The sequence below is a fragment of the Littorina saxatilis genome, linkage group LG2 (assembly GCF_037325665.1).
Source record: "Littorina saxatilis isolate snail1 linkage group LG2, US_GU_Lsax_2.0, whole genome shotgun sequence".
Lineage (NCBI taxonomy): Eukaryota > Metazoa > Mollusca > Gastropoda > Littorinimorpha > Littorinidae > Littorina > Littorina saxatilis.
The window spans coordinates 44,476,850-44,490,027 of record NC_090246.1 but is presented as its reverse complement, the minus strand read 5'-3'; the positions used below and the strand labels follow the sequence as shown (position 1 = coordinate 44,490,027).

General features: G+C 45.7%; 1 protein-coding gene across 2 annotated transcripts in view; it reads right to left on the bottom strand.

Moving 5' to 3' along the window:
• Positions 1 to 13,178, bottom strand: part of LOC138955403 (calcium/calmodulin-dependent protein kinase type II delta chain-like) — a 396,239-nt gene that overhangs the window by 209,830 nt on the left and 173,231 nt on the right. For both annotated transcript variants that reach the window (XM_070327018.1, XM_070327025.1), the window contains exons 10-11: positions 5,583 to 5,705; positions 3,782 to 3,865 (exon numbers count right to left, since the gene is read on the bottom strand). In XM_070327018.1, the coding sequence (XP_070183119.1) occupies positions 3,782 to 3,865; positions 5,583 to 5,705 (207 nt within the window). The remainder of the gene's footprint in view (positions 1 to 3,781; positions 3,866 to 5,582; positions 5,706 to 13,178) is intronic.

The following is a 13,178-nucleotide window of genomic DNA, read 5'->3' as shown; positions in this document are numbered from 1 at the left end:
GTAAAAGGCTACAGATGTAAATACTTTGATGTAAAGAATAATCCTACAAAGTTTCAATCACATCCGATGAACTTTGTCAAAGATATAAAATGTCTAATTTTTCCTTTGACGCTGACCTGTGACCTTGAAAAAGGTCAAAGGTCAACGAAACCATCGTTAAAGTGTAGAGGTCATTGGAGGTCACGCCTAAACAAAATATGAGCCCGATCGCTTTGATAGTTTCCGAGAAAAGTCCAACGTTAAGGTGGTGTCTACGGACGGCCGGCTGGCCGGCCGGACGGCCGGCCGGACGGCCGGCCGGACAGACTAACACTGACCGATTACATAGTCACTTTTTCTCAAGTGACTCAATAAAAAATTTTAAAAAATAAAAATCCCTGCGCTTAGAACTGTACCCACGGAATACGCGCGATATAAGCCTCATATTGATTGATTGATTGATTGACATGTGGCTTTTCTCAAAATTGGCGTATCATGGCATATTATCAAACCGTACACATTTCCCAAATGCAACAACCATTCTTTTATTACACAAATGTGTTCATCAAAGACTAATGTATCACTTAAAACACAAACAATAATCAACTGAAAGGGTTTAGTTTGTCACAAATGTCCAAGCACCCCCCCAGCACGTTTTGGCAAAGCCTCATATAAACATCTAGGGCTGTTTTCAGTATTGTTGATAACATGTTCTGTTTGATTAATTCAGCTGGTATTTCCTTGTTTTTCACTACCCATTTTATTCATGTTTTTATTACTTAGTTAGTGGAAGAATTTGTTGTAATGTATGTTTGATGGTGTATGCTTTTAATTAAGCGTTGTTGACTATGAATGTAGATGTAAATGCTTGTATAACTGTGTTTTAATTCTAAATGTGTCAAGCGCAAAGAGCATAATTGTAAAATAAATGCTCATTTATTATTATTATTATTAAAATCATGTTTTTGTCAGCAACAACTACCAGAATGGTCCATGTCGTTGATTGCAGACGACAGTTATGGTGCGCATATCCCTTTGAGCATGTATCCACGGAAATCACCGAACATGGAAAAACTCACGGACATGTATTACGGAGAAGACTCGAGATAACCGGATGTTTAGCATTACGTCAATATCATCATATGGTGCGCATATCCCTTTGAGCATGTATCCACGGAAATCACCGAACATGGAAAAACTCACGGACATGTATTACGGAGAAGATTCAAGATAACCAAATGTTTAGCATTACGTCAATATCATCATATGACGTCACGACGTATCATGCTTGTTTGCGTATATTTTATGTTCGAAAGTCTGACTTCTGTTGGGGATTCGCGTGATGAAGACTGCGGTAAATCTGTAGATGATAAGAGAACAAGGATTGTCTCAGAAGAAATGACTGAATGTTTCAGACCGGAAACTTCATTTCAACATTGCACTATACAATGGACGTTCTATGTGACAGGAGAGTTTGCTGATTTTGTGTTAAACATTGGAAAGATCGTCTGCTAGAATCAGAGATAGGTCGTTTCAGATAGCAGCTTCTTGAACTTTGCAAGGTTTGTTGCCTGTTAAAGAACTGGATTTTACACGTAAATTGTAATGTATGTCTTGTACAGTAAGCAAAAACAAAAACAACACACAAAGCAAATGGCATCGCCTGTCGACTTGTCACAGAAACAAACCTGGCGAGGTATGAGGTATGCGTGTACTTTATACACGTGGAAGAAACCGGGACCATGTGTCTTTGTTACTGCCGATATAGTTTGGATATCGACAAAAAATTACCAACTTCCGTAGCAATAGGGATGTGTGAGACCATCCAATCACAGCCCCCGAATTCCCCCAATTATTGTTTCATATGAATAGATGTTTTCCGGAAATAACTCTGTCAGGACTTTCAGAAGTCTGGTAGAGTAAGATAATATCCGGAGCATGTTCCACGCTTCCAATCGGCTTTAACCTGTGAATGGGATGAACAACTAACTATACTGAGCAACAAAAGAAACGCGAATTCTCTTCAGAAATAAGTTTACGTCACAGTTAAAAATTGCATAGATAAAAAGCCTGACATTGAAACGAATCGAAATAAAGGTGAGATGTTCTTCTAACACTGTACTTTGGCATGGCATCGTTTTTTGTTGTCCTGGGCAACGCAAGCCCCGCCAGAAGGTCATTATGGCGTATGACCCCCACTGGTGTTGGTGACAGTCTGACATCGGCGCCTGAGACGTGACCTGGATGAGTTAGTTGATACTATTTCCCGACCAGGGCCAAGAATGTGGAAAAACACAGGTTCAAAAGTGTGGTTGAGGCCAATTACACCCCACACCATCACGTTTAGTCCACCCTGCGCATTGTGTTCCATGATGCAGCCATCAACATAACGCTCACCTCTTCTTCTACACGCTCTCACAAGCTCATTAACATGATTAATGCAGCGAGGGTCATCATATCAGTAAAACAAGTGTTTTGTTTTGCCACCAGTTCCAGTTATGTGATTCTGGGCCAATTGCTGGCACTCCACGCCATGTCTTTGGAGAAGGACATGTCCTCAAGCTGGACAGCAGTTTTGGAGGTCTCGCTCAGTCAGTCTTCATCGTGCTGTCTGGCCACCAATGGGACTCTGGTGGTTACCAATGATGTTCCTGGCAGTGTCAGTGGCTGTATTGAATCGATCTCGAATACATTGTCGCAGGATCTGGCGATCTTGTCTTATTGCGGTACCGCGAGGTATTCCACTGGGTTGCGTAACTGCCGTGCTTCCAGTGTCAGCAAAACATTGCTGAAGGCGATAGACTGTTGACATGTGCACGTTTAAAGCAGCTGCCACCGCTTCTGTGTCTCCCCCAGCTTTAGGTTGGCCCGCTGCTCTCTGGCGTTTTGCTGGTGTCAATCTTGGCATCATGACTGTTTCAAAAGTAAGACTGACATCAAGCGTGCCATGGTCTCTTTTGATTGCTAATGCATCAGTGAACACATATCACACGCCAGTTTTCTCCTGCTCCGCTTGCACTTGCTACAGGCGCGCATCATGTGCTTCACGTGAAACCTGCTTGTCTCGTGCGTTGAGACAGTCGCAGCATGGAAACAATTACACAACAGCTTCATAAAGCATGCCTGCATAAAACGTTTGTGGTATGATAATCCTAACTCTCAAATTGTTTGAGATTTTTTCAATAAAAAAAAAAGCAGAATATTATCGCGTTTCTTTTGTTGCTCGATGTATATGTTATGAATGCTATGCAGTGTGCGCTAAACATATTACCATTTTCTTTCGAAAATATAATCATCGAAGCCACGAATCGCCACTGATTGCTTGCTGATCACTGTAAGTGTTCGCTAAGCACGTGTGTTTTCTTAAACTCACGTGACCTCAAGCCAAACCCACGTGACCTCGATCAAAACTCTTTGTAAGGCAATCACTACCTGCCAGTGAGCATTTCCCCAATAAATTGTGAACTCAGATGAACTTGTAAACGCTGATTTTTGAAAGAAAAGGGTATCATATTTTGTGCGCGCTGCATAACATACGCATCAGAGTTGGTTGTTCGTCCCGATCGCAGGATAAACTTCCGATCGAAAGCGTGGAACATGTTCCGGATGTTGTGAAAACCTTGTCCGAGGTAACGGGGCTCTTACTCTTCCAGACCGCTGAAAATCCTGACAGTTATTTTTGAAAATCGTCTATTGACCTTCAAATTGAAACATATAGATACAAAGTGCTTGTGTTGAAGAATATAAAAGAAGCAACAGCTGTAAAAAAAAAGTAGACAATGTGCAGTCAGGCTTGACTTACCTTTAGTTTTCTTCTGGCATTGAACTTCTTCAAGCAATCCACTGTCTCCTGCCTATGCACCACAGATGCCACACGTTCCCTTTGCTGTGAAAAAAGAAAAGTTGGTAAGATTCACAAATTACCTTTCCTACTGTCATGTTATCTATATAATATGTAACAACAGACACTGTTATTTACATGCCTTGTTCTTCACCTCTCCGTTAAACTTGTTGATTTTTGTGACATCGCCTTTGTACATTAGATCTAAGCTTTCTTTTCATACCATACCCCTGTGTTTGTCAGTAAAGCTTATGATAACAGCTAATGAATAACAAAATTGAAAGTTTCTAATTTGGTACATAATTTCAATAACAAACAACAGTTATAGGGTGTTATTGTAATGAAAGTTGCCTTACATGCTTATAAGCTTTGAATATTTCTTGCAGTAAGTAAATCTAGTTGAACTTGTTTGCAGAGATCACTCAAGGGACTGGCCAAAACTTGTTTTTATATACAGTGAAACCCCCTTTTTAGGACCTTAAGAAACTCTGAGAAAAGATGGTCCTAAATGGGAGGGAGTCTTAAATTGGGGGGTGTTAAAAGGGGGGTTCCACTGTACATGTTCGCTAATGATTTTTTGTACTCTGAAGAGAAAACACAAAACATTTAAAAGAAAAAGAAAAAAAAAGAAACATGAAAATAAACAATCCTTTTATTGTAGATGGTTGGTAAACCTTAGGTAAATCTTAGGTTGAAACTGTCGGCTGTCAAATAGCTGAGAGTCACGTTAGACATGTGGGCATTAAATATAGGTACATTCAAAGTTAAAATCTGTTGGGGGTTAAGCTGTGACCTTGAAATTTGACAAAGGTCAGTCAGATTTGCGCCATGTCTGGAGATAATCAAACCCTATAAGTGTGTAAAGTTTAAAAGGTCTAGTTTGAATAACATCGGGGAAAACTTTACTTTTTTTTGTCTCGGGACGTACACTGCTCAGAACAAAGACTTTCCTGATTACTAAAGTTAGTCAAAATGTTTCACTGCAAAAATATTTCATGCAGATACCTGTAAAATAAAGCTTTATTAATCAGCATGAAATAAAAGAGCAAATACTCAACTGGTTCCCCTGCACAATGTTAATGCTATAATTCAGCCATTTTCGATGTTGGCGAAATAATCAGTGGGGGAGGGATGCTGTTAGGCATGGGGTGGAAATGTGTTACTGAAGTCGTTAAACACCGTATTCTGCAAAGCTGCTACATTCTTTTAAAAAAAGAAGACAGAGAGAGAGAGAGAAAGAGAGAGAGAGAGAGAGAGAGAGAGAGAGAGAGAGAGAGAGAGAGAGAGAGAGAGAGAGAGAGAGAGAGAGAGAGATGCAAAAGGGGATGATGCGGTGTGAGGGGAGGGAGGTGTGTGTGTGTGCGTGCGTGTGTATGTGTTCAGAATGGCAGCACAGGTTGAGGCTTCTACCAGGAAACAGACCGGGGAAAAGAGGATCATAAGACAGGTGCAGCAAAGAAGAAGTTGCTTAATTTACCTAAGTACCCCTATCTCAATTATCTATGAATTCTAGTGCTATGAAGCTTGACATGAATATTGGAACATATGGGCTTTGTATATTAGCAGGGAACTTGACACAAGAGGAAAATCCTTTTTTTCTGTCTTCCCTGACATATTACAAATCCATTACTATCATTCTGGATATGAATTGACCTGGAATAATGCATTCACTGCATCTTAAAATGTGCAAACATTTCACTGTATGAGCAAGTGAACAATTCAAATGGAATAAACACTATAAAAGACAGATTGCCAGACTTACACATATCCAAGGGTGTTTGAGTGCCTCAGAAGCTGTGATGCGTTTGGCAGGGTTGACAGTCAGCATGCTGTTGATGAGGTGCTTGGCCTCTGGTGTCACAGTGTCCCATTCCGGTGAAGGGTACTAAAACACAATCGCAGTAATATAATAATTTGTCTTCAATTCCGCGGGAAGATCAATTTTGGACCCTTATTCAAATCATACCGAGTCCAACCGTTCACAATGGGGGAGTTTGCTGCGGTGACCTTCCTTGGCTTCTTTCACCTCACCTGTGTGAAAGAGGTGTAAGGGAGGTCACTTATCTGCAAGGTCCACTGGGAAAGCACAGTACGTTTCTGACAACAAAGCTGCAAGCGTAACAATTAAATTCAAGAAACAACTATCTGTACTTTACTGCCGCATATATGGCACATAGATAATAACATATATTTTACATGAGGTATTCACTATTGTCTACACCGTGGAAAAGACAACACAGACACCCCTGAAAATCAAATTCACAAATGCAAGGTTCCTGCGTTAAAATTGACAAAAAATCAGAACAGCTAAAACTGAACAAGTTTAATTTGCATGTCAGTTGAAAGAATCAAATTTGAATCTGAAACAGTCAATTTTGGTCATCTTGTCCAACAATGACGCTATGGCAAGCTGAATGGTGTAGGTGTCATTCTTCTCAGAAGCCATAACAGGCGTTTTTTAAGCCATTTTAGCAATAAATGTTAGGCCGGAACCCAGCACCAAATGCTTTTGTGAATTGATTTTAAGGGGTGTGTCTCTCAGTGTTGTATGTTCCATCGACATGGGTGGGAGCCCAAAATGTTGCCAGGACTGAACATTTTGGAAGGCCGGGGTCCAGGGGCCGCTAAGGCTCCGGCTGGGTGCAGGGGCAGCACCGAAAATGAATTTTAGCATTTTAGGGAGGGTTTAGGTGGCCTCTCCCGACTTGTAAATTTTAGAACAAACAAGCTTTTTGGAGATGCATAATATATACATCTTGTAAACTTGAAGGTTTTTGTAACTGATCAGCTGAAAATTAATTTTAGCATTTCATGAGGGGGCTATTTGAGCCTCTGCTGGCTTTAAAACTGATAACAGCAAACAAACAACAACAAATGGGGGAGAGAAGGGGGGAGAAGAGAATGCACAAAATCAAAAACCTCTATACTTGAAGATGTTTGGTTGTATCACTCTTGCTAGGAGCTTTCTTTCTTTCTTTATTTGGTGTTTAACGTCGTTTTTAACCACGAAGGGTTATATCGCGACGGGGAAAGGGGGAAGATGGGATAGAGCCACTTGTCAATTGTTTCTTGTTCACAAAAGCACTAATGGAAAATTTTTAAGTAAATTTTCATTTGATTAATATACTTACCCAATTCTTATGAATGCATTGACTTCAGTCTCACATGCTAGATGTCGAAAAAACCACTCAAATTACCTGCCCTTAGTAGGGTGGTAACCAAGCTAAAAGCGACGCCATAGCCGTTGCTATGGCCTGACCTTGCTCAGTTACCCACAACACCCTGCGCACCACGTGAGCGCCAGCATCCGTAATAATCATTCGAGACTATTAAAACACCCCAAGGATATAAGACAGCGGGGATGGATGGGAGGGTATTAACTATAAGAATTGGGTAAGTATATTAATCAAATGAAAATTTACTTAAAAATTTTCCATTAAATTACATATTCTTACTCCAATTCTAATGAATGCAGATTCCTCCTAAAGGCGGAGGGAACCTACTTATGTCCTTGTAAGAACCTGCCCTGCAGCAACTAAAGCCGGCAATGAACTGGAGCCGTCTAGCCGAGTGCAGGAGATATCCTGAAGATAAAAACTGATGAACACATCGTCTGATCTCTAGTAAGCCGTTTGCAAAGCTTCGCCTAGGCGACCAGAACGCAACACGGCAATAAAGGAAGCCCAAACTCTGTCCCTGAGCTGTTGGCAAACTTCGCATAGGCGAGAGGAACACCACCAGCCAGAGAAGAACACCAGACTCTGGACCCCCTAACGCCTGAAAAGGAAAAGAGGGAGGACTGAACACCCCCCCCTCCCTGTTCAAAAAGCACCCCTCATAGGACTGTCCTATGAAAGTAGCAAAGCCTCTAGTGAGAGACAAATAAAAGAAGCCTCTTTCACCCACAGTGTAAAGAGATAAGAACCTGAGCTAAAGCTCGTGGTTCCAAATGACTAAAAAGGCAAAAAGGGATTTAAAAAGTCTAACCAGACAGTTAGAAAATCCGAATCGCCCGGAGCGAGAATCCTCCCGAGAGGAGGGAATCAAACACCAGAGGAGATTGACCAGGTTTCTGATACCCCAAAAACTGGCCAAAAACCGTGAACCAACGGAACTAAAAGCCCTAAGGCTACATCCTCTGGTCAACCCCAAAAACGCATGCGCCTCACTGCCCTACGGGGCTGAGGCCCAGAGTAAGTAGAACAAAGTCCTACGCGTTAAACAAGGGGAAGCCTCTAAACCTCGTAAAACAAGGTCCTTTGATCATGCCCACAAGAGTGCCATGAACAACAGAAGAGAGGCCTATTCGTTTCAAAATAGCTGAGATAGCCGAGACGCCGGAACCTCTAAGAAGAGGCCAAGCTGCCCAAAGCCAAAAAGAAACAGAGGTGAAAAACCACCTGGCTTGAGAGAGGGGCGCTAAGGAGTTGCACCCCCGCTCTATACCCCAATTGGCCAAGGAGGCCAAAAAAGAGCATACACAGATAAAGTGGAGGAACTATATGCTTCATGCCCAAAGACCAGAGTCAAAACCCACGATCTAAAACACAAACAGCACACCTCCAGACCCGTAAGCAGATGGCCCAACCCATGTGCAAGCCCTGAGAGGACCTGTTGAGCGAGTCGGCCAGATGGCAGAGCTGGCCGGGGAGATATTCCCCTGAGAAAATGATTTAGTGTGAAAACCCAATCAGAATCCCTTATACTCTGTCTGACAGGGAGTGAGAACTTGCTCCTCCCAGCTAGTTCACATAAGAAGCAACAGAAGAGTTGCCCGAATGCAACAGGACATGCCTGTAAATAGCCAAAAAGAAAGGCTAGTAGACTGAGAGCTACTGCTCTTAATTCCAGGCAAAAGAGAAGCCCAAGGAGTTGCGTCTACATCCCAGCCTCAAGACTGCAATTGTCAATGCAGGCCCCATCCAGACGGAAACGCATCTATAAAGCGGTCCAAGTCCGGGGGGAAACAAAACTAGGGAAAACGCCCTGAGCGATCCAAAAGGATTCCAGCCACCTACTCGCGTGGAGGAACCCACTCTGGAGGAGGACCCTCATGTCCCAGACCTGTGAGGCCGAGCCCCCCAAAAAACTTGAGGAAAGACTAGAGGGCCAGCATAGCCATCGATACCGTCCGACCGAAGATCGAGTCTAAAGACCTCGCAGAGGTCTGCTCTCGTGCCAGTCTGGCAGTGAAAAGAGCTTAAAGCCTCCCTATTCTCTCTTGTGTGAAGGACAAACCTTCCAAGAGACAAAGTCGAACAGCATGCCCAGGTAAAAACCTGGGATAAAGACAGCTCGGAATTTTGCCTGGTTACTGAGAGCACCAGGCAAAAAGCCTGGTTCAACACCATAATGAAAGTGCAGCTGACAAGCTGATTGACCTTGAAAAAGCTCAACCAGCCCCCGAGATAGTCCAGAGACCAATACCCTCCAGAAACCGAGCCATTTCCTGTGTGCAGAAACGCAAAAGGAAAGCTCATGTGAGAGCACAGAGGAAAATCTCAGCCAAAGCTGATAGTTCTAGCCCATGCCGACCCACCTCCCGCGGAGAGGGAGGAGACACTGAACCAAAACACCCACTTTGTAACCGGGAGCGCATAAACGCGCTGCCAGTGGTCCAATAAGGAAGGGAAAGATTCCAGCTTCTGAGTAGGTTTAAACAACCCCAGAAAAAGCCTGACCCTTGCTTCCTGTAACCGGCGTGAAACCAAACCCCTTGTAAAAGAAGGAGATCACACCAAGTAACAAGAAGGGCAAAGCCCATACGACTCACATGCTTTACACATTTTTCCTACCAAAATACATGTGACCTTGACCCAAGGTCAAGGTCATCCAAGGTCATGCAACACAAAGCTGTTAATTCAAGACATAGGAAGTACAATGGTGCTTATTGTCTCTTTCTACCATGAGATATGGTCACTTTTAGTGGTTCACTACCTTATTTTGGTCACATTTCATAAGGGTCAAAGTGACCTTGACTTTGATCATATGTGACCAAATGTGTCTCATGATGAAAGCATAACATGTGCCCCACATAATTTTTAAGTTTGAAACAGTTATCTTCCATAGTTCAGGGTCAAGGTCACTTCAAAATATGTATACAATCCAACTTTGAAGAGCTCCTGTGACCTTGACCTTGAAGCAAGGTAAACCAAACTGGTATCAAAAGATGGGGCTTACTTTGCCCTATATATCATATATAGGTGAGGTATTGAATCTCAAAAACTTCAGAGAAAATGTGAAAAATGTGAAAAATAGCTGTTTTTTAGGCAACATTTATGGCCCCTGCGACCTTGACCTTGAAGCAAGGTCAAGATGCTATGTATGTTTTTTGGGGCCTTGTCATCATACACCATCTTGCCAAATTTGGTACTGATAGACTGAATAGTGTCCAAGAAATATCCAACGTTAAAGTTTTCCGGACGGACGGACGGACGTCCGGACGGACGGACGGACGGACGGACGGACGACTCGGGTGAGTACATAGACTCACTTTTGCTTCGCATGTGAGTCAAAAACAGTGTGGGCCTAGAACGTCACCGACGAACTCCTCTGCTCGGTGATGACCCTAGCCCAAGCTGCCAGCAGCCTGGCTAAGGCCTTATCCAAGGCATCCTCCCTAACCCAAAAGAGAGTTCAGGGAGGATAAGATTGCCTATAAGAGAGCACAGAAGAGAGTCTCAGCCAAAGCAGAAAACTCTAAACCATGCCATCCTAGCTCCTCCAGAGAGGAGAGGGAGGAGTAACATCATGAAACCCCACGTTCCCTGTGGTCTGTAAGCGAAGGCAGGAAACTAGCCCCTGGCAATAAAAAAGTCCAGATCAGACCCTGAGCCTGAAAATTCCCTGCTATCTTCTTCCGCACTAAAAGTGAGAACGAAGCAGCCTGAAACCCCGAAGCCAGCAGTACCCTGCGTATGAAGCAGCGGGAAAGGTGTAGGCTGAAGACCACTACCCTAAGGTGCGGATCAAGCCAAAAACTGTGGCATGTGGTAGGCAATCACCGGAGACTCAGCAAATGAAACAATTGCGAGAAAGCCTGTGTGAACCCAAAGTCATCCCGGAAGAGGAAGGAAGAGAGACACCCCCAACCTATCCGGGAAAAAGTAAGCTGCAACAGCAGCCGCTTTTTGTATGGGAAGCCTACAACCAGTAGGCCGCCCTACACACTCCCCCTCCTCAAACAAGGAGTCCGAATCCCAACCAGCAGTTGTGTAAAAACACAAAAGGAGGGGAGACAGGGGAGGTCGCGCACTAAACACTCCTGCCGATAACACCGCCAAGAGTGAGAATGAAAAGCGTAATCAGTCTCTGACTGCCAACCCAAACCGCCCACCTGAACAAGAGGTGGGGGGAAGAGGGGTTGGTAACTGGCACAGCTCCCTGCCGAGAAGGAGAGAGAGTGGGGGAACAAGACAAAGCCGAGCCCGGCCCGCCTTACCCCCCCCCCCCCCTCCCCCCGCTGTGCGAGAGAAGCATCCCAGTGCTAAGAACCAGACTACCTGGTTTGAACCACAACTCACCCCAAGTGGGGAGGGGGGTGGTCCAGCAAAGCCGTAACCCCTAGAGGGGGGAAAGACTGAAATAGAGAAACGGCCGTAAACGGTCGATCCTCACTCGTCCACCTGCCGAAGTCAAGTAGCCCTATCACTCACCCACCCCTAGGAGGGGGGGGGGGGGGTGACCTATGCTGGCTAAGGACAATGACCACTGGCCAGGCGATACTGTAGTCAAGTCCCCACAAACCATTGTGAACACAAAGAATGGGAGACTGGAGAGAAAGAGTATGTTCTGTCTCCGCCTGCCAGAGCAACCGCTCACATCCCCAAGGGGATAGAGGGGTAGACAGCCGGCACAGCACCGTGCAGAGAACAAAGCGGAGCAAAGCTCATTGTTCCCCGACCGCTGTGCGAGACACCCTGCAGAGAACAAAGGAGAGTCAAGCTCATTGTTCCCCGACCGCTACGCGCGACAAGCGCGGGCAGCTAACACAGCCACCTGCCCCAAATGGAGCAGAGAAGGAGTATGTAACATAGCCTGGAAAGGCCGTACATAGCACCCCTACTGTGTAGAAAAGCCTGAGCCACCCCATGCCCCAGATGGGGAGGGGGGTGGCTTGTCACAGCAGTAAGAGCGATGGAGAGAGACGAACAAAAAACGGCCGACCCCCACCCGTCCCCCTGCCGTAGTCCTATAGCCCACCGCCCACCCACCCCGATAGGGGAGGAGGATTGTCGGGCCAGGACAATAGAGGCACAGACTGTGAAGACAGTCCAACAGCGCCCACCCAATCCAACCCAGAGGGAGGGAAAGGGTGGAACGCTGCTCCAGCCCCCACCCGATCCTGCCCGGTGGGCGGGAAAGAGTGAGTCACTGATACCACCCTCACCCGAACGCGCCCGGAGGGCGGGAAAGGGTGGGAAGCTGACACAGCCCCCTGCCCGCAAAGGGGCAGAGTGCGAACAAGCCCAGGCCGTGACTTACCGTGCCCCCCCACTCCCCCTTCCTCACGGTAAGGCCCGGGCTGCATGAACCGACTCAGCCGTGCTAAAAGCAAGCAGAGCGGCCAAAGCAGGCGGGGAGCAGGCCCCCTCTCCCTACGGAGAGTGCTCGCGAACAACCCAGTCTACCAGAGGCAGAAAGGACTGAACCGAACTGGCCATTTGCACCAAACCACGGTGCGAAGCAGGAGCGCCCCCCCCTATCCCCCCCCCCACTTGGCGGGGGGCTGCGTAACACACTGAGAAGTACCGGAGGTAATCAGAGTGGTTAGACGCAGGCAGGGAGCAGGCCCCCCCTCCTAAAAGGAGAGGGTGCTCGTGAACAGCCCAGAGCCACCAGAGGCAAAAAACAGGCTGAACCGAACAGGCCATTTGCACTAGACCACAGTGCGAAGCTGACGAACGAGAGGGCGGGAACCGCCGATCGCGCCTGAAACAGCTGAGAATAAAGACACAAATCATCGTTAAGTCCCCCTTAAAAGGAGGACATTGACCGATTCCTCTTACGCAGAGAAAGGGGAAAGAATAGCCACGCGGCCACACACCCCCCCCCCCCCCCCCCCATCAGTCGACACCGACGACAATCCAACAATTCAGTCTATAAGGAGCCTAAAGGCTGAAGGCCCCGGCTGATTACCCCCAACAGGGGAAGCGAGCTGTGAAAGAACTGAACCCGCCCTCGGAGGGATAGGAACATCAAAAGAAGTGCTGTTTGACGGATCTACGACCCGCATAATAGGCAAATCAAAGTTCTTAGGCTTACTCTTAGGTTTAGTTTTCTTAACCGGGCTAAGAGCCTTGTCACCTTCCAGTCTCGCGCCAAGTTTAGCTTTGTTGTCGGCATTTTAAGACCGGCG